Source organism: Brachypodium distachyon, chromosome 3 (genome assembly GCF_000005505.3).
Source record: "Brachypodium distachyon strain Bd21 chromosome 3, Brachypodium_distachyon_v3.0, whole genome shotgun sequence".
NCBI classification, from domain to species: domain Eukaryota; kingdom Viridiplantae; phylum Streptophyta; class Magnoliopsida; order Poales; family Poaceae; genus Brachypodium; species Brachypodium distachyon.
The window spans coordinates 58,481,503-58,501,905 of record NC_016133.3 but is presented as its reverse complement, the minus strand read 5'-3'; the positions used below and the strand labels follow the sequence as shown (position 1 = coordinate 58,501,905).

The 20,403-nt window shown below is 46.7% G+C and overlaps 3 protein-coding genes across 5 annotated transcripts; 1 reads left to right on the top strand and 2 right to left on the bottom strand.

Annotated features, from left to right (window-relative positions):
- Positions 1-91: 91 nt before the first annotated feature.
- On the top strand, positions 92-5,693 carry LOC100839705. 2 transcript variants are annotated; one of them, XM_014900016.1, is made up of 3 exons: positions 92-236; positions 5,138-5,309; positions 5,411-5,693. In XM_014900016.1, exons 2-3 carry the CDS (start codon positions 5,139-5,141, stop codon positions 5,483-5,485), a joined length of 246 nt encoding a protein of 81 aa, XP_014755502.1. In that variant the 5' UTR covers positions 92-236; position 5,138; the 3' UTR covers positions 5,486-5,693. The 2 variants fall into 2 exon arrangements, with proteins under 2 accessions (XP_014755502.1, XP_003570671.1); XM_003570623.4 differs by lacking the exon at positions 92-236 and adding an exon at positions 3,827-3,940.
- Positions 5,694-6,780: 1,087 nt separating this feature from the next.
- LOC100839403 lies at positions 6,781-8,719 on the bottom strand. 2 transcript variants are annotated; one of them, XM_024461773.1, is made up of 4 exons: positions 8,211-8,719; positions 7,925-8,106; positions 7,773-7,816; positions 6,781-7,229 (listed from the first exon to the last, which is right to left on the bottom strand). In XM_024461773.1, the coding sequence occupies exons 1-3, from the start codon at positions 8,512-8,514 to the stop codon at positions 7,775-7,777; spliced, it is 528 nt and encodes a 175-aa protein (XP_024317541.1). In that variant the 5' UTR covers positions 8,515-8,719; the 3' UTR covers positions 6,781-7,229; positions 7,773-7,774. The 2 variants fall into 2 exon arrangements, with proteins under 2 accessions (XP_024317541.1, XP_003570670.1); XM_003570622.4 differs by lacking the exon at positions 7,773-7,816 and having other exon boundaries at positions 8,211-8,708.
- Positions 8,720-13,482: 4,763 nt separating this feature from the next.
- LOC100825114 (nucleobase-ascorbate transporter 6) lies at positions 13,483-18,876 on the bottom strand. Its single transcript, XM_003573059.4, has 14 exons — positions 18,406-18,876; positions 16,719-16,816; positions 16,459-16,635; positions 16,273-16,373; positions 16,056-16,131; positions 15,912-15,971; positions 15,619-15,803; positions 15,422-15,518; positions 15,228-15,314; positions 15,085-15,143; positions 14,882-14,973; positions 14,344-14,421; positions 14,068-14,228; positions 13,483-13,994 (listed from the first exon to the last, which is right to left on the bottom strand). The coding sequence occupies exons 1-14, from the start codon at positions 18,533-18,535 to the stop codon at positions 13,776-13,778; spliced, it is 1,620 nt and encodes a 539-aa protein (XP_003573107.1). The 5' UTR covers positions 18,536-18,876; the 3' UTR covers positions 13,483-13,775.
- Between the last annotated feature and the right edge of the window lie 1,527 nt (positions 18,877-20,403).

Sequence of the window (20,403 nt, the reverse complement as noted above, 5' to 3'; positions counted from 1 at the left end):
GCTCTCAGCCCGTTCCCTCCCGGTGCTTTGCACTTCCGCAGTCTGCAGTTCTGCACTCAGTTTCAGGCTTTCAGCCCGTTCTTTCTGCATCGCATCTGCCGACTCCCCCTTCCTCTTCCTGTCGCTCATCTCTCTCCTTGCCTGCCTCCCTCCTCGCTGGTAGCGGCGCGAGCTAGGTGAGGTCGACGCGGACGATGGGCGCGGCTGTCGCGGGCTCAAGAGCCGGCGGTGGCAAGGTCAGCACCAGTCCTCCTCTCTCTCCTTCGATTCTGGTGATTTACTTCTCCAAAAACCCGAGGTATAAACCCTACAATTTGTTAACACATGTGGATCCGGTTGGTAGCTAGTAAGAACCAGTCGATTGTGTCGTTGCTCTATATGGTTATATGCACTTATGTTGCTAGATCCCAATGATTCATGTTCATTCCTTCCCGTGCAACAGTCGTGGCAAATTAGGACCTTCTGGTCCACATTGAACTACTACTCTACTCTACTGGTTTGAGTTTGGCCCTGGGCATTGATGGAGTTGATGCTTTCGCAAGGACTTAACCCAAACTGACGTAAATGCTATGAACCTAACTCAATACGATGTTTCTTGTTCTCTCGGAACCATTGGCGAAGGACAAAAATTTTTTGAGCTAGAGCGAACTAATATCCATACATATAACATTTAATATTTATTTATGGTTCCAACAATGTATTTGATGCATTTTTTGTTTTTTAATAATTTGTATGGCATTGTATTTTTCAACATTTAATATTTGAATAGGTGAATTTGTATTGATTTTGAAAATTAATTTAATATTTACGAGTGCTCATAATAAGGCTGCTACAATAAGTCTCATAGAAATACAGATCACTAGCAAACATATAGTTATATTTTTTGTAAATACCTCAACAAAAATATGAAAGCGTGTTTGTGATGATCTTTGTGCTACGTATTTTTAACAATCTAATGTTTCATACAACGCTATAACAAATAAATATGTATTATCAACTTAGGTTTTTACTGGTACAATGTCCGTGCGTTGCCACGGTCTCTTAAACACATGCACGTAAAAATTCATATTTATGGAAATGACAACAACATAGCTTGACATTCGAAATGAACAGAACAAATAAGTGATAATCAAAGCGTCATTTACTTCCTAATTCAAGTCAAGTGTGGCATGTGCGATGTCTGCACGGAGGGTGTCATGACCCCCATTTGTATTTAATTAAAGGTTCTTACTGTATTTAATTAAAGGCTTTTACAGACGCAGCATTGGAACACATGAACAACAAATGACACAATTGAAAGAAACCATTCTAGGTTCTAGCCCAAAACAAATACTTTGTTCGTCCATGATACTCATACTGGTATCAAAATCCTTTCTATTAATTGTGTAGTAACGTATGAACCTGAAATAGGTTGAAAAAAATAAAGACATCGTCTCATTGTTAATGTGCTGTCTTCAGCTGTGTTTTGTAATCTTCTATTGTTTGGACCCGTGAAACAACTGAAGCTACTCTTCTATTGTTTGGACATGTGAAATAACTGAAGCTATTATTTGTTAACTCAAGCAAAGACATTGCAATCTGCACTATCCGCTGAACAAAAAAAAATTCTCGATCCGCGACGGCCATGTTGCATTCGTAGCTCACAGAAAACATAGATTGGAGTAGAAAAGGTCAGAAGTGAAGTTCTTGAATTGCTTGGTTGTCATTTCCTTATCTGGTTGAACATATATCTGAACCAAACCACACATGAAAATTTTTGAGTTCAATCAACACAACGGATATCTTACACCATCTTCGATGTGCTTAATCAACTGAGCTCAACAGGGAAGCCAATAAATACCCCAATCTAGTACAACACGTGAATCTTGCAACACCTGTGTGTATGTATGTATATGATATATGCATCAAAAATCCTAGTAAAATTTTGCAATTTTTTTCCAACTAATCCCCTCGTGGAGGAGGATGAGGGACATCATGGTGGCCACATTGATCATCCTCTTCACCATGATAAACAGGGCAGATTCCATGCAGGCCTTTCACGCGTTCCCACAAACACCTTCCGCCCACAGCTGTAGGACTGGGGATGGTGGTAGGACGAAGCACAGGCAGAGAGTAGGGAGACCTGAGGAGGAAGAGATGAAAAATCTGCAATAAGATGATGCATATGCCTAGTAGCAAAAGCTGGAAAACAACACCAGAGGCTCATCCCCAATCCGTTTCCCTGCTTCGGCTGCAACTTCGCGGCCACCGCAGTATTGGCCTTGTCCACCCTCCTTCACCAGCCAAGGTCCTACAGGATCCACCAACGGCGGACAGGGGCAGAACTCGACGACGACCCTCCAACCTCCAAGGAACCAACCCCTTTTCATCGCTCCACCGTTGGCCTCATCTTCCTCCGCGTGATCGCGTAAGCCGCCAGCCTCATCTGCTCCATGTCGCCCTCCGCACGACCCTGCCGCCATCCTCATCTCCTCCGTGAGGCCCGCCAAACCACCCCGCCGCCGGCCTCGTCTCCTCCGCATGGCCCTCCGCCGTTCCTCTACGCCGGGCTGGCGCCACCCGCTCTGGATATCGAGGCCGCCACCCCTTTTTAGATAGATCGCGTTTTCCTTTTTTCCTAGCGTGAGTACGTGACGCAGGTGGATTTTCTTTCGACGCAGACAACGGACAAAGCGAAACAGACGACGACGAAGGAAGCTTTACTCCCTTTATTATTCGGGTAGATAACTGTTAATCTGTAGTTATATGTTTTATTCTAGAAACATCTCGGTAGTTACAGAAAAAAAGATCAAGTAGATATGTGACATAGCAAAGGAGACTATTCTCAGCAAAGATATTGTTACATTAACAATAGTATAAAAGGTATAAAATAATTTGGTCGGGCCGGCCCGAGGCCCCACCTGTGCCATGTCTGGGCTTCAACCTCAGGCCCTCAGGCCGGGCTGGGCACGAACCATTTTTTTTTATTAATACATTTGGCCATTAACCTTCTCGATTCTGGCCCAACCCAACTCATCTTTACATTTGGCCTCTCAACTAGTTTTGGCCCAAATCTAACTTTTTTTTTGACAGAAGTCCATATTTTACCTTCAAATGTATCTCCAAGGATGTATAACCCCCTGAAGTCGAAAACCGTTTATTTTTAACGCTAAAATACACAAAACCAGACAAATCACCCCATTAGACGGTTTTGTGGCCAATTTAGGGCGGTTTTGTTGCTGATTTTGACCTCTCTTTGACCTGACGTGGCAGTTTTTAGATTTTTTTCCTTCTCTTCTCTTTTTTCTTCCCCTCTGCCGGTTCCTCTATGTGCACGAGAGCCTATGCCTGTGCTCCTCTACTGGTGCCCGACCTCGCCGTCGGCTGCCTTCTTCGCCGCATCCCGGTCGAAGACGAGGCCTCCACGAGATACGCCTCCATGCCGCGGTTCCGGAGACTCGTCCCCGACACCGCGGGATGCCGGGAGCTCCATCTGCTCCACCTTCTTCTCTGACAACGGCGAGATCCAGCCCATCGTGAGCCTCTCCTTTCTCCTCCTCCCTGCGTAGCTGCCTAGCCCATTGAGCCGCCCGCGAGTTACCCCCGGCGAGCCGCCAACGCCACGTCATCAGTAAAAAAAATCGAAGAGTCCTAATCATCCTCTAAACTGACTTAAATGTGCCAGATCAGTTCTAATACCGCTATAAGATGTGATTTATCTGGTATCAGAGATTTCAGGGTCTAAATTAGACGGGTTTAGAGATTGGGGGGTTATGGACCTTTTTTTTTCTAGCTTAGGCCTATATTTTGGCCCATCCAGGTGCCGAGCGCCACGCCCTGACGCGCGCCCTCGCTGGCTCGCTCCGTCCCTAATCTTCCTCCTCGCGCGAGCGCCGCCGCCCCTCCCTCCCCATCCCGCTGCCGGGCGCCGCAGACCCCTGCCTCGTCTCCTCCACCGCAGGTATCTATCTCCCATTCGATTCTCTCGGTCCCGACCTCCCATCAGCACACGAGGGCACGAACCCTTTAGTTCCCCGTCATAATCTTCCCCAATTCGTAACTGAGGCAAAAATCAAGGCAGGGCGGCCGCCCTTCCTTGCCCTACCGGGTCCTCCGCCCGTGTTCAGAACATATGGATTAGTTGTTGTCAGGATCCTCCAGCATTGCCTTCTACTAATGAACTGGATTGTCTTCCATATTTCAAAAAGTAATAACCATCACTCCGGCATGTATCAGATCCGTAGCAGCTCACGGGCGAGGTAAAACTTGTATGCCATCATGCTCGGTGAACACCAAAGCCCAGTCAAAGTTTGTTGCAATTATGTGCTAGGTTGATGCATTTCTGGTTTGTCTGGGCTAGTGATTTAGTTGGATCATGTCGTACAAAGAAGAGTTTAAACTTATAACTGAAATGCTCCCTTCCAAAGAAAACTGAAATGCTGGCAACAAATATTTACCCTGTTATTCAAAATCAGGCATGAATAGCTGCACAGTTTTGAAAAGTAGTCTTTTACTTACCTTAAGGCCCCATAAAGAAAATCCAAAAACACTACGTGTAGTTTAGAAGAAGAAAAAAAGAGATAAGATGATTTTTGTTTAACTCAAGAAATTGCTGGAGACAGAGATGCTTTCAGTATGACTCAGGAGAGAAGGGGAAAGTTTCTGTTAAAGGCGATAGAAGGGGGAAGTGAATGGGATGCAAGTAATTCCTGGGAGAAGAGGATTCGGGAGGTGTGCCTACGCGGTCCTACTAATAGTCTTCTTGTGGACAATCCAAAATTAGCGTTTAAGAAGAAATGCTATCGAGACTGTTTGAGTGCATGTGCTTTGATGTTGATGGATTTGAAATTTTGAATGCAGTAATGCATCGGTTATGGATCTATGTGTAACATACATGGTACTATGCTGTTTCTTCCAAGGGGAAATTTTGCAGTCCACGAATGTGGAAGGGGTAATACGTGATTGCTGTTATAGCTAGTAAAACACCAGTCTTCGACAAGCGCAGATATTATACTCTTTTCCCCGGATGTTTGGTCAAGATAATTCGTTTTTCGCATTGCTTTCCTGCTCATGCAACATTAATTCTCTTGGGAGCCTTTCTGATAGTCTGACCTGCCTTGCTATTACATAGTAATCACATTTGTAAGTGACATGGCAGAATGGGTCGGAAGGCTGGTGGGTTGTACATAAACCCAAAGAAGTTTGGTGGTGTCGTCAAGCCTTGCATGATGGAGATGACATCCTTCCTCAACTGCCTGGCCTTGAACAAGCAGAGTGATGACAAGTGTGCGAGGCAGAAGGAGCTCTTGGTTACCTGTACTCAGGCTCAGGTCATGATCCACATCCCTTTTACTTCTCTGAATGTTTTTACCTAAAGCATCAATCCAGCCATTCTTCCGTCCCCTAAATGTTACTTGTGGCTTCATCACAGAAAGGGAGGCCAAAGAATGCAGCGAAGACCATCAATTACCATCTTCAGCGACTTGGGCGAGACAAGTTCCACTAGCTCCTGTGATACCGAGACTGCAATTTCCTTTTCATGTTTATCGCCTTGTCATCCAGTTCAGATAACAATAAATTTTTTTCCCAAGTAGCTTTGCTAGAATGAGCAGAGCAATGTTTACGCAACGATGAAGTTGGAAACAATTTTAATTTCAGACTGTAAGGCATCAGCACGATATCGATATGGTTTTCTTCTCTCGCTTTTGCTTGAACAGACATTTTGCCGCTGTTTGGTCTGCCGTAAACATCCAGTTTGGTTGAATTTGTCTGATTTCTATGTCGGTTGTACCACCGACTGTGAATGCTGGCTTTTGTCAGTATTATCAAAAGGCATGTAAAAACTAGCAGTTTAGTTTAACTATCAGATGTCACAGAATATCAGACGCTAGTATGTACGGAGTAGTTCTCACCGAACCCTGTGTTAGAAACTGTCAAAACTTCAACCGATCCAGCTCCGCTTCCTGTGTTCTTGTGATGATGGGAGTCTGCAGTTTTAGCAACAGTTGTTGGCAACGCCTTGGGTTCTCCTCTCCATGGACTTTGATCTTGATTGCCAGAACCAGTACCTCCATGAGGATGAGATATTTGTCCAGGCAGCCTGGCATATCTGGAAGCAGCCCAAATTTCCCAATGATCTCAGTTTTGGTAGGGGAATTCCCTTGGTCGGTAGATGGTTTAGTTGCCTCAAGTAGTAGAGTACTTGAGTCTGAGGGTCTAGTGTGTGTGGTTGTGTCTCTTGTTAATAAATACAATTTCTGTCCAAGCCTCTTCTGCAGATTTTCCTCAACAAAAAAAAAAGAGGGACTCAGCAGAGGCTGGACCTATTAGCTATTTGTTGCCGGCAACAATAACCAGCGGTTAGCAGTAGCTGATACAACCATGCATTTTTTCAATTGTGGTTAGGTATCAGGGTGCTCAGCCGTGTACACTTACCATTAACATAAGCAACAACTGGCCATTAATCTACAATGGAACCGTCAGCTCCTTGCGTTTTGTTTTAGCACAGCAGAATAGACTGCCGGCCGCAGAGGCATGTGAGTGAGTGAGTGGCCAATAACAAATCCGAAACTCTTGCAGCATACGCAAAAGCTCAAACTAATGTGCCGCCGACGCGAATCTTCCAACGAAAGGACGAGCTAGCTTCCAGCCCAAAAGGCTCCCATGGTTCCACTGCCTGCAGCCTGCAGGTGCATCCAGTCATCCAACGTTGGCACTACTGGACCTGTGATTGAGAATTCGTCGTCGAAAATTCCCTCCCAAAAGAATTAGTGATACAACAATCCAATGAGTCTCTAAAAGTAAAACAGAGAGTAATCAATGTGTGTATTTCAAAAGCCACACCCATGAGATGCGCTCGTGTCCCGTTCGTAAAAATCGCAGCACTACCAGGTACAGGGCATCTCTTGATCGTAGTAGCAGTATAACCATTAGAATTTGGAAGAAGAAGAAGGAAAAAAATTAGCTACTCTTGTTCTGAACTTCTCTCATCAAACGTATCGAGAAAGGAAGCAATCTCACTAACATAACAGTGTAGATTAATGTACACACGGATCCAGGACGCGCTCCGATCGACCGAGTCACTTCGGGAGCGGCCGTCCTCTTCTCATCTTGATTTGGGGCCGTCAGACGAGACGAACACCGGGGCATATCAGTCAGCTCGCGGCCTCGTCGATGCTGTGCAGCGAGGGCCGCCATTGCCGGTGCTGCCGGGCGCCGGAGCTCCGGTGGGCGCTGTCTTGGCGCGCCAACTGCAAGTCAGGTGCGGAAAGGCAGAGTAATCAGAAGACGGAACATTTGCACGTTATAGTTGCAATGGTTCTGAAACGCAGTAGAAATTATAAGGGATCTCGCAAACGATTCTTCCTCCTGACATACATTAGTCGATTATCATTCTGTGCCACTTATTTTATTTACAAGTAGTATTGAATTTCCTTCCGGAGGGTATCAATCGGTTGGATCCACAGGACCACAACGTACTTGCTTAACTTATTATTATGATCTTCTTTTATGCGTTGTCAGTCGGGGATTCAGAATGTCAGGGTAATACTACAAAAACCAAACAGTTCACGGTTGAGCTGTTAGGCTAATGGTTTCCACGATAAGAAGATAAATCAAAATGAAACGACAATTTCACCCAAAAAGAAGGCGCCTTCCTGAGCTGCTAAACTACAGTGTGGAAGGACATGGTTTTTCTTCTTCTCTTGATGGCGGCACCGAGTCGAAGGGGCATGGTAATGGCGAGGAACAACTAACTAACCAAGTCTACAGGGCAGGCAATTAAGGCGCAGTACCATCAAACATCAATCATGCAGAGAACGTGCATGGGGTCACCCATCTGGCGCAAAGAGATAGAAAAATAAATAAAAGAAATGCAGTTGGATTGGATTAAAGATAGAGAGGGCAAGTCAAAAGTGTGTCGTCTAATCCATGTAATGTAACCCACCTGATCGAGACTCTCATCCAAGGCCGCCTCCTCCTCGTCGACGTCGTCTTCCTCCGCCTCCGTTGCCGTGGCCGCCGCCGGCGCCTTTTTCTGCAGCCTGGACGTCAGATACTCCATCTGCTGCTGCTGCTGCCCCTTCCTCTGCTTCTCCTCCTTCCTCGCCTGCACCGCCTTGGTCACCTCTGCAGCATAACCCCCCCGTCTCGTTTAGTTTCAGGACGAGCCGGACGACATTGGGAGAGAGAGCCTTTTATGTACAGTATGTTGTGTTGGATGAATTACGTACCGTGGGCGGTGATGAGGCGGTAGACGTGGCCGAGCAGCAGCGGCTCCTTGGGCTTGAGCAGCCTGACGCGGGTGAGCCGCCGCACGGTCGTGCCGCTGCCGTTGTTGTTGCCGTTGCCATGGCCGCGGTCCTCGGCGACACGGAGAGTCACCAGCGCCACGTAATGCCCCGGGTTGGCACGCATCACCTCGGCCGCGCTCGTGGACCAGTAGAGCCGCTCCACGCGCCCCGAGCCCCCGCCAGGCCCCCCCGCCGGGTGCTGCACCACGGCCGCCGCCACCTCCGCCGCCTGGCAATTCCCCATGTATGACGCTCGCTCGCTCGCTCGCGTAACAAGCCAAGCGCGCGCACGTAGGGAACCCTCTGGCTGCGCTTCCCCGCGGGCTGTGTGCGTGTGAGAGAGAGAGAGTCTCGCGGCAGAAAACTAACGTGGGCGAGGGAGAGCAAAGCGCTGATATATAGAGGGGAGTGGAGAGCAAAGCAGCCGTTCGGGGTCCCGGCCGGCGAGACGAACGCGCGAACCACCGTTTCCTTTTCTTTTTTTTGTGCCACTCACTCCTTTGTCGTCCTTTCGTCCGCGACACTTGTCACGTTACGCCGGCCGGGTCCGGGTGCCTCTCGGTCGGTCTCGAGGCGCGGTGTTCTGCTGCCGTAAACGGCAGTTACCCGTCCTTCTCGCGAGCACCACGTGACCCGGAAGGCCGCGGGGTTCCGTCAAATGGCCACCTTTTTGTTTTTGTTTTGTTTTGCCCGTGGCGTGGACGGCCGTGCGTGCGCGGACGATGGGGATCGATGGATGGACCGGGTTAACCTAATGGATTAGTTTTAAACGAGCTGATCTGGCGAAGCAAAGAGTTGTGTGCTGGTGGTCTCGACTCTCGAGCAGCGGTAGTAGTATTTTGCCGGGGTGGAGCGACAGTGTTTTCTCGAGGAAATTGCACTTGGGAAAGCTGTTGCGCAAAACACCACCTGAACGGATTTTTTTTGCACTTTTCATCATCTGTTGATCTAGTCCGTTGCAGATAGATCCTAATAAACTATTAGTCCAATTAATTGTGTTTCTGACGGCTGGGGCCCACAAGTCAGTGCCAAGCTGGAACTGGTCGGGTCTGAGGCGAGTCCTACGCCTTCTCCCCCAACTCCGGCGATCGGAATTCAAAGAAGCACAAGAAAAAGCTCCCGGCCGTGTACGACTAAGAGAGTGAGGCCGTGGGCGCGATGTCCGATGAAAACCTGGCCCAGCCTCCGCCTCAACAGAATCAAAGTGTGTGCTGCACGTGACCTTCGCCTGGCCCAGCCTCCGCCTCAACGCTGCCACCTCTGCAATCGGCCGAGATCGACATCGCCCATTCCTTCTCCGTCCCCTCAGCACCGGCGCCGCCCTTGCCACGGCGGAGATCGGCAAGGAGGGCCAAGTGGGTTGGTCATGTTGGCATTGGCTTGGGCTCCAGCCGTCAGAAACGTGGTTAACTTGCCTAACAGTCTATTCAGACCTATCTGTATTGGATTAGACCAATATGTGATGAAAAATGCAAAAAATCTGTTCAAGTGGTGTTTTGCGCAAAAGTGTCCCACATAGACGGCGGATTGTGCAATTTTCTCGTGTTTACTCGAGGCCGGTCGCTGTCCTCTCCTCTGTGTGAATCGCGACCAGCCCTTCGCGGCTTCGCAGTTCCGGTTCTTTGAAAAAAATGTCAGTCCCCACGATTAATGCCACATATCATGGCTCAATTTCGCTGCTATCACTGTTGTGAGTATAGTAATACGATGGCTTCCTGGCTCATCATTCCTATCCTTCTCCGAGCCACGTCGTGATGATGCTAGATTGGCTTGTAAATTGGACGACAATTCCTCTGCCAGCCTTCCAACCAGCAGCTTCCCTGGAAACAAGCTAGCCAGTCGCCAATACGAATAAATTGCATGTTGTTTAATTAATCATCCCCGCTTACTTCTATTTGAAGATGAAAGAAAAGAAAATATATGAGCGATGGGTAGCTAGGTGTTATTTTTTTTTTATAATTGGAGTTCCATCGTATTATTATTATTCAGAACAAATTCAACTGTCGGAGTCGTGGCTTCCCTTATTGCACAGCAACCATTTGAAGCGGCTCCTCTGCGTTTTTTAAGCAGGCTGACCCTATCTTGCTACCTGCACGGAGAGGACTGGAGCGCAACATGCATAATTAAACGTCCGTTAACTATTTTATTCTGATTTTTTTTCTTCGAAAAGGAGGTTGAAACCCCGGCCTCTGCATCAGAGTGATGCACACAGCCTTTTTTTTATTAAATTATTTAACAAGTCTTACAAGATGAATACATCGACCAACCAACGCAAAGCAACCAAGCTATACCTACAGGCCTGATGAAAGGGGTGACAAAATCAGGGCCGCATGCCTGACCGCACACCACCAGCCAACACAAATCCGGAGACCACAAAAGCACAACCGGTCAAGCAAATCCTCAATGTGTGCCGATGCACACGTTCCAGAATTAGCAGCCGCCGTCTTCCACCAAACCTCTCATGGCATATTCAGGCATTCAGGTCAACAGTAAATAAAATTATGATATTGATTGCTAGTCGGCCTATCCAATCTCAAGTTCTTTCTGTTCGTGCTTCTCGCAGCTGATAAACATCGTTTCTGAACACCACCATCCGACGCAGCGGCCGGGCAAGTCAACACACACACAGCAAAAGCACGACGCAGTTATTATCTCGTCGGGTCAAGCGTCCGCGTCTCGCTTGCGTGGTGTCACTGTCAAGTGTCAAAGATCATCGACCGGAGCCCGCGCGTCCCGGACGGACGGACGGACTATCGCAATGTAATGCCGGAAATTTATGAGAGACCACGTGCATTCCGTCCAATAGATCGAATCGATCGCTGGCCGCTGCCTTGCCCGAGCTGGCGTCTCGTCTAGCTCGCGCCGCCGCCCTCCAGAGAGAGGAGGAACTGCTGATTTTACAACTTCTTTTTCAAGCTCCTCTCGGGGCGCCTTCGTTGTCACTTGTCAGTGTTCAGGGCTGTCGATCAGATCAGCCGGTGGCGTACGTGGGACTCTTTCGCCCATGTGTATGAACAGACCAGAGAGGCGAGTCGTAGTAGAGTGTAGGGGAATGGTGATAGATCAATGTGCTGCTGTTCATTCACGCGAGGAAGTCTCCCCTTGTAAATTTCTAATAGGTTCCTGATGCCGATGGCGTATGTATGTATGTATGTATGTATGTATGTATGTGATGTCTTGTCCGTATAGATCAGTCAATCCTTCCGTCGGGGGCAAATGGGCATGCCTGGATACCAACGGGCTGAATTAAATCCGGCGGGTGCTGCTGCTGTACGGCTAGTTTCACATGATCCAGCCAAGAGGATGAACGATGCTTGGCTGCCGACTGTTTTCTCCCGTCTCTTCCTTTTTCTGGCAGCGACACAGGACGAAACCGAAACGATGGTTTCACAACGCGAATGCGCCGTGAACCAAGCATATCCGGCCCACTCCAAATCATTTTTTTTCCCAATAATGCGAGCCTACAGACTTTACCGTAGTACTGTATGCATGCACTGCACCTGACCTGAACCGTCCGTTTGGTTTATCCAGACAAGGCTCCTCCTATATTTTAGCTTCCATGGACCAGCCTTGCAACGGGACCCAAAAAACCTGGCCTTCTGTCACGATACAAAAAATCGGTACTCAGTGCTGATGTACCAGGGACCAGCATGGACGGCATCCTGCAGGAACGCGGTGCTGATCTACCACTAACGGGCACGCCAAACGCAGCTTCACTCTGAACCAGGCAGTGAATCAGCCTGCTAACCTAGTAAAATCTGCCACATGCTCTGGGCCACTACGTGTTAACCCTACCAGCCTACTCATTGCCGTGGCCTTTTTCTGCTTGATGGCGTGTCAGTCCAGTGACGATTGGCAGCATCTGGGTCGGCTACTTTGTCAGGTTTCGCTCCAGGGCCGTCAGAACATCTCGTAGCTGTCGACGGTGGACGGGAGCGATGATCCGCCGTGGGGGGTGGTCCTGATCCGTACCAAATGGCCAAATGGGGCAATCAGGCTCCTCAATTCGTTGCTTCCTGCAGCTTTGCCCCTTTCCACGATTTTGCCATTTTGGCATCAATAGCTGATTCCGGACACCAAAATAAAGAAGAAGTGCATGCTAGCTCCAAACGAGCTCCTTGAATCGAAGGGAACGAACATACTTTCTCTGTCTGGAATTTGCTGGTCTGGTAGAAACGGCTTCTACAGCTTTGCATACCTGTGAATAATGATGGTCGACAGGGGGAAAAGGATATACCACAAAGATTTGAGCCATGTCAACATGTATTCCCTAATTCTTGTCGCAGTATTAGTGCAAATTTAAACTAAAATCATGACAATAATTTAGGAACGCCTCATAAACTGGTTCACATGCTAAAGTACCATGCTACTTAACAATCGTACCCCTACCCCACTGCTTCTTTTCTGAAGGAATATAGTATTTGTCGCCCCGTCGAGTGACTCCGAGGACACATCCACCAATCATGCAAGATGTCCATATGGGAACCAGCTCGCTACGAATCGGAGGGTCTCAAGATTGCCATAACTTGCAATGGTTTCAGTCCCATGGCATCACATGGGAATAATGTATACTGAATAAAATCACAAGCGCCGACGTAAACAACGAAAACAGAATGTTGAGAATCCAATCTAGTATGATTGAAAATCACTAATGCAATGATGCACAGACGCATGCATCCAGGCTGTGAAGTCACGGATGCGAAAGCAAACCAGGAATACAGAGTCCCAACTACAAGAATAATTCCAAAGGTGAAAGCCCTAACAAGACGTCGACAACTGAATAAACGTGAGCGTAGGAAACCCAAATCTCAGAATTTACTTAAGAGGGAGGGGTTTCATTTCTTTATTTTACTCCGTGAATCTAATCTGGAGAACCAGTCCACAGGTTCTGTCAGCATCAGCTACCAACAGCTAACAAAATACAGAAAAGACCACGCACAGAATTAGGTAGAGTAGGTCAGAAGAAACAGAAACATAGCTACCCAAAAATATTTCTTGTCTACCAGTTACTGGAAACATCAAACATGCTTCGACCCCAATTAATCAATCACTACCTACATTCCCTTCACAACTCGACAGCAATGGTTTTAGTGTTTACTAGTACATAGCAACTTCGAAAGGATGTAATTTGGTTGTTCTATTAAAGCCTGCATACAGATTATTACTACATTGATAAGATTTCTACAGAGCTACTACAGCAGTTGCACTACAATGGCTGTCAATAGGTGACTTTGTTTTGCGAATGAGATTGGTTACACGAGGTACCCAATATGCACTTCCAATATGCAAATGAGTCGCCAAATATACAGCAGTAACCTAGCATAACGAAGGTGATTTTAGTAAGCCAATGAAACTCATTGTTCAAACCATAGGATTTCCATCTTGTTTAAGAACACAGGATTTCCATATACCAAGGGAGGTCGGCCCAACAGTTTGCCACTTCCAGAGAAGTGGGAACATACGGTACAGGTAACCTCAGTATCTTGCACTAATCACATGATATGCTCACACCGAAGGGAAGAACTTGTTCAGGTTGAATGGCAGGGAATAGAACTCTTCACTCCTTGTGTCAGTCCTGTATGACCGGAATTTATCCCACCAATGATATCCGCGGTCTTTTCTGACTACACTGTCGTGCCTGTGAAGAGTGTTGTCCAGCACATATGCAACAACTCCACCAACAAAAGCCTTTGACGAGAATAGTACGTTCACCATGTCATTGAACTGTACATGTAGATGAAACAGATGGTAAGTACTACTTCACATAAAATGTGCGAGTCATTATACTGTTACATACCCATCTTGCACGTGTGTGGACGGGGCCAAAACCAGCAACAGATGTGTACTCGTTGAAGTACTGAGGAACTGAAAGGCCCATAAAAAGGGAGAACCCAAGGATGAACTTAGTTCTGAAACTATTGAGGTTGCAGAACTGAAGGAAACCAAGCCCAGCAGAACCTGTCAAAAGATCACGCCACAGCTTTTTATCACAAATATAAATCTCTTATAGTTTGAAAACTTGGTAATTTGGAAGACAAATGCAAACATAGGTAGCCTGGAGCTTATCACCCACCAACATATGCAAAGAAGACACAGTACAGAGCTGCAAAGATAGGTGCAGGTATTGATGCAAATACAGCTCCAAATTTTCCTGGGCAGACAAGGAAATATGATTAATTAAACATAAGTATACTTGTTCTCGAGGTTAGAGATAAAATTCAATATAGGCACCAACTTGAAATGTCAAGCAACATGCAGTATTGTAAACATCAATGTATCTGTTATTGTGCGAACAATTACTATCCATATTTTCCCGACATAACCGACAGAATATACACAGAAGCTCTACGAAACCTGTAGGTGAGCATATGAACACACACACACACCCCTACAACCTTACAGTCGAAGCAAAATAAGTCGGGCACAATAGAACTGCACCAAATACATAACAGGATGCAACATAGGTATTTCAAAATAATCATGATACAAAAGAAATTTAATACTATAGGTATTTCAAAATAGTCACCTAGCACAAATCTTCTTAAAAATATGATAACATCCAAAGACCTGGAGAAGAATCAAAATACTATATTTGCTGGAAGCGAACTCACCAAGAATAGAGAAGAATATCATAAAACCAGCTGATATCTGCACTACTCTTCGGCTGCCAACACGTGTCAATGCTAGCAACCCAGCATTTTCACTACATATAAGAATAATGGTTGGATCAAAATTGAAATTAGAAGCAATTTTTAATGGGAGAAGTGATGGTATAAGAGGTTGCAGTATGATTTACGGAGTACATAATAATTACATCGATACCGAAGATCCATTTGCAGTCCCAAATAGCCCATTCAGAAGAATACCAATACCCTGTAGCAAGAAGAGTTAGATAGGCTTTGCATGAGTTGAAAGCTGCTGAGTTACATATATAGTAGATGTCGAATTAGCACCTACCTGCCAACCAATACCACGACTTAGTACAGAAGGCGGGAGAGGTGTGGCACTTGCATATCTCGAAACAGCAATGAAGGAACCAGTAGACTACAGATATAAGAGTTAGGGGGTTGATTGCTTCATTATTTAAGAATTACAAATAAGTGCATATAAAGCATGGGAAATTGATAGTTCTAAGAGCATGGGGGCCAAACCTCCACCAGAGCAACAAAAGATGCAGCCATCATTGCAAAAGCTTCACCAGCATCAAAACTTGGAGCACCCCACTGAAACGGATATGGCACGTTTATCCTGTGATTGTAGTAGAAAAGACGGGATGCATTCATGTTACTTTAACAGTAAGGTTGGTATTGATGGAACGAGCATGTCTTAAAAAAATGCATGACAATACCAGGGAGCAGAACCAATTAGTCCAGAACGGTCAGTGCGGCAATGAAATTGGGTCTTTGGTGGCGCATTCCTGTATGCTCCTCCAACTGTGAGGAGATACGCGTAGAGCCACACTATGGGAATCGTGAATAGAACAGCAAATCGGTCGAAGACAGACTTCAGCATGCCTATAGCATGTGGTAGGTACTGCAAAAATTTAAAAAGAAGGAAAAGTGCGGTTAGAGCACATACAGATGCTAGATAACAAAAGGGTGTGGAGTCAAAACAGACACATGCATAAAAATTGAGACCAACCATTGCAAAGATCAGCAGGAGGATAAGTTCAGGCAGACCAATCTCAACACACTTGGCAACCTGGGTATCCATAGTTCAAACATAAGAAACATATGCTTAAATAAATAGCAATTAGCAAGTAGTAACACAATACTTGAATCTTACCGATGGGAATCCCAGCTCATAAAGTCCAAAGCCAACTAGTGCGATCAAAGGAGCAGCTGACAACGGACTCAGATATCTGAAACAAAACCAGTATATACAACTTCATCAGAGATTTGAACTTAAATGCACTAATTTCTGCTAGATTGTTTTTACTTTCAGATCCTGTGGAGCAGCTATTGATTGAGAAAGAAAGATTACTGATCGTTCAGATTCCTACCTGGCAACATTACGCCAAAGGCCACTGAAGCCAACTATGATCTGTAGTGCAGAGGCAACGATCAAAGCACCTTGTGTTCCACGCATGATTCGAAGGAATTTCTTAAAAAAAACAGGTGATTCATCAGGTCTATGTGTAGGAAAACGATATCAGGAAGTAAGTATAAGCTTCTTCTTTTCAACATACAGTGTGTGGATCTGGTTCATTGGCATAACGTTGCGCGAGTATGATCGAGATGGTAGGTAGAACAAAGGTGTATGATCCACCAATCACTGCAGGCAATCGAGAACCAAAGAAACTCTGCAAAAGGGTGTTGATTCCAGCCACGAACAACAGTGTTTGGATAACAATTGCTTTGTCCACCTAAGGAAGGAAGAAACACTATTAATCAATGACTCAATGGCCTCAGTCCAAAGCAAAAGAACAGATTGAATGTGTAATCTTACATTGTTTCCTCCCATTTGCGGAACCAGTGCAGTTGGTATGATAACAGTAGTTCCCAACATGACCAGATAATGTTGGAAACCAAGCAGAACAGCTTCAGCTGCATTACGAGCAATCATACAGCGAATTTTCAATCATTCAGTCAACATTTGGAATAACAAGGACATTTTACTCATTATTTCTCCATGACGAGAATTCAAGCTTGAAGCTTTTTTTCATGAAGTAACATAGCATAACTTCCTTGTAAGGATTACTAATCAGTGTGCATGTTTCGTGTTAGAACTTAGGATCAGAATTCAAGATAGGAAGATAAATCGTTTGTAATTATTAGAGGTGTACCCCTCATGGCTCATGTGTGTATAGAACTCAGGTTAGGATTTGGCCATGTATTTTAAGACCTAGCCTTACACATTGATTTGACTCGGGTTAGACCCAGACTATAAGGACTCAAACCCAACAAGAATTCGCACTCCAACAAAATGGATCATATGACCATCTAATTAATGTTCCTATTTGTACTGGAGCTTCTGTACAAGATCCATGCTATAGTGGCCAGAGAAAGCCGTCACATCCTTCCATCAGCAGCATCAAAGCAAGGGCAACCGCTGCCTGGAAACATTAAAAATGAAAATCTCCTACTGGATAACAGGAGAATCAATGCAGCTCAAAGTGATAACGATGTGTTGATACGGACCTCTGGTTTGGAACTACCTACCAACATGGCGAGTAGGAATTCAATGGATGAATAACATGCAATGCACCAAGTAGTATGTATTAGCAACAATATACTGCAAAATAAAAATACTATACAAAAAAACAAAAGACTGGCCCACGTGCTAAAGCTGAACTGAGTCAACGCATGAGTTTGATTAACACCAAGATTACCCTACAAAATCTCAAATAAAGCACCAGATTTCCTCAATACTCAATCCACAAAAGTAAGAGTCGAAGTCTCAATCACGTTGACGTTGACATGGGTCAAGGCGACAGCGATAGTGGATCGCAGATTCAGAGACCAGCCTGCAACTTGTGCATCAAGAGCAGCAAAACAAATACACAAGAATCCCCATACGACCATCCTGCAAATTCCCATCGGTTGAATATCGATGTTGCTACCAGCAATAACAGCATCAGACAAGAGTCAAACCTCTGCAGCATCTCAGGAACGAGATTAGCAACGCATAGTCGTACTATTTAATACGGCATCTCATTAAATAAACTGCCTACGGGACCGAACCAAAACGTAAAGGCGGTCAACTTTTCTGCGGGTGGGTGGGGGGAGAATATCCGAGACAGAAATCAGGAAAAACAGAAAAGCCCAGGCAGATCTGGGCAGCAGTATCTATCTCCTCCTCGCAGACCAAAAGCTCGAGCGAAGAAGGAGCATCAATGAGTTCACCAACCACGACCGCGACCCCGCGACGCGAACCCATTCCCCACTCCCCGCGCCGAAAACGACGCGAGGAACTGAACTGAACTGAACTGAACTGAACTGAACTGAAACTGCAAAACCCCGTGCGCAAGCCAGGAACCGGCGTCGCCATCGCAACCCGGGAAAAGCACGCAGACACAGAAAGACGCACCCCCAAAAACCCTGCCCAGACCCCGCTGGAACCGACGGGGAATGAATCAAATCATCAATGAATGCGGAGGGAGGGAGTCAGTTAGTAAGTTGAGTTGGTTACTCACGCCATGGAGGAGGGCTGGTGATGCAGTAGGAGACGCCGGGGAGCTGGTCCTTGACCGGGTGCGGCGCCAGGTCGTCCTGCTTCTGCCCCCCGCCTCCCCCTCCCCCTCCCCCGCCTCCTCCTCCGGCCATCTCCGCTGCTCACACGGCACCACCACACACACAGCAGCACCAAAGCACCGCCCGCTGCCGAAACCTCCCTCCCTCGCAAAACCCGCAATGAAATGCGAGACGCGGAGTGGGGCGAGGCGAGTAGAAGTAGCAGCCGCAGCAGCAGCGACAGCGGCGAGCGCTAGCGTGTGGTGCAGTAGTACCAGCAGCAGCGGCGGCAGCGGTGGGGTGGATGGGAAGGAAGTAAGAGGAGCCGTGAGGGGAAGAGGCGGAAGCGGTCAAAAAGGAGGGCAGGGGAGGGAGTTTTGGGGCCGTCCTTGCTCTGTTTCCTTTGCGGGACAGACGGTTCACGCCACTACGCTGCACAACGCGGAAGCAGAGCGAGCGGCAGCGATCCAAATCCAAAACCACCGCATTTATCTTGTCCTTGCGCGTCTGTGCCTTTCCGACCCGTGCGAATCTCCACTGTGCGTGTACTGTGGACTGTAGAGGTGAAAAATCTTGGGTTCTTGGTTGGGATTTGGACCCAAATGTGCGTGCGTCTCTCCGTGTATGTGTGTTTATATTCAGGTGTACAAAGTCACCATGTTCAGAAATCTGAAATTTCAATCTACAAAACCAATCTTTGGTCATGGGGTCCTGCAAACCGAACCTGAGAGAGCAATCATCGAAATCTTTAGAATTGCAATTGATTGATCGATTGATTTTTGGGAAAAAGTCAATGTACGCTGTCATATATTTTTTTGGAAAAACAATTAATGTACTCTGCTTATTTATTTATTTAGTAGGAAAACCAATTAATGCCCGCTACTCTTAGATCACCGGGGATATGTGCCGTTCTACGACGCGGATCTAGTAGAGTCCGATATATAGCTGACTCAATCTTTTGGCCTTTTGGGCATTTTTCGGACGTTTGTACATGCACATTGGCTATTCTGTTTTTTTCTTTCCTTCCGGTTGTTGCCGCTTTTGATTTCTGCGTGCTGCGACGTGAGTGACGTCGTTGCCTTGCCGTCCGGGCTTTGAGGCCGGTTCGGCTCATGGACTGTGCGTGAAGAAAGAGGCTTGCAAGGTTTCCCACGGCCGTGCACCAGCAGCTAGCACCAGTGGTTTTCCTTGGGGCAGATACTACAATCGTAGTGAGAAACATCAATGCAGCCTCTGTGACAGAAAATTATTGTGTCTGTTTAACCGAGACTAGCAAGGCATTGCTAGCATGACATGGCTACAGGTCCAGTAGTACAAGTGTACAGAGGATAGGACGAACCGGACGGAAGGGCCGGGCACTAGCCTCTAGCTCTCTTTTTACACTTTGCCATGTCTTGTTCTTGGGGCGATCAGGCGTGACAAGAGCATGCCAGGGGATGCTTTTGACCTGTACTGCTCAAAGCAGCCGCGCCGTACCGTCCCCTATCATTGTGCCCCTGCCGTGCCCCTCGCTCCTTACTGCGGCACTTTGCTTTTCTTCCCGGTCTCACTCTGTCCCCGGCTGTTGATTAGTCACGGGCTCACCGTTTCACCCGTAAAATTCCTTTGTTTATTCCCTTTGAACCAACATCACCGTACGTGCAAATCTGCAGAGGGCACATGACATGCTGTGGCCTACTGGCTCTGGGAGCTCTCGTCGGCATGCAGAAGGGACAGACTACAGAGAGATCCTTGACCCTGTCCGTGTAGTAATTTAGTATTAAGCGACCTCTATCGTTTGCTTAGAAAGATAATTTTGTTTTGTTTTCCGGTGATATCTCTCCAAGAGCTGGGGTACTACCACAGAGAGGAGCATTTGCATTGATTGGAAAAGGTGTCCATGGAGATCTCGGCCATGCAATGATTTCATATGAAACGAGCAATGAAGCGGTTGGCAGTTTCGGCGTGTGGAGTGTAGCTCT

What these genes read in the sequence shown, in the direction of transcription:
- LOC100839705 (XM_014900016.1), top strand. Translation starts at nt 5,139, where the DNA reads ATGGGTCGGAAGGCTGGTGGGTTGTACATAAACCCAAAGAAGTTTGGT. An exon ending in TTACCTGTACTCAGGCTCAG is followed by an intron (nt 5,310 to 5,410) that starts GTCATGATCCAC and finishes GCTTCATCACAG; the next exon opens with AAAGGGAGGCCAAAGAATGC.
- LOC100839403 (XM_003570622.4), bottom strand. Translation starts at nt 8,514, where the DNA reads ATGGGGAATTGCCAGGCGGCGGAGGTGGCGGCGGCCGTGGTGCAGCAC. An exon ending in CCGCCTCATCACCGCCCACG is followed by an intron (nt 8,107 to 8,210) that starts GTACGTAATTCA and finishes GTTATGCTGCAG; the next exon opens with AGGTGACCAAGGCGGTGCAG. An exon ending in TGGATGAGAGTCTCGATCAG is followed by an intron (nt 7,230 to 7,924) that starts GTGGGTTACATT and finishes CCTGACTTGCAG; the next exon opens with TTGGCGCGCCAAGACAGCGC.
- LOC100825114 (XM_003573059.4), bottom strand. Translation starts at nt 18,535, where the DNA reads ATGGCCGGAGGAGGAGGCGGGGGAGGGGGAGGGGGAGGCGGGGGGCAG. An exon ending in TCCTGCTGATCTTTGCAATG is followed by an intron (nt 15,804 to 15,911) that starts GTTGGTCTCAAT and finishes AAATTTTTGCAG; the next exon opens with TACCTACCACATGCTATAGG. An exon ending in GATATTCTTCTCTATTCTTG is followed by an intron (nt 14,422 to 14,881) that starts GTGAGTTCGCTT and finishes TTGTCTGCCCAG; the next exon opens with GAAAATTTGGAGCTGTATTT.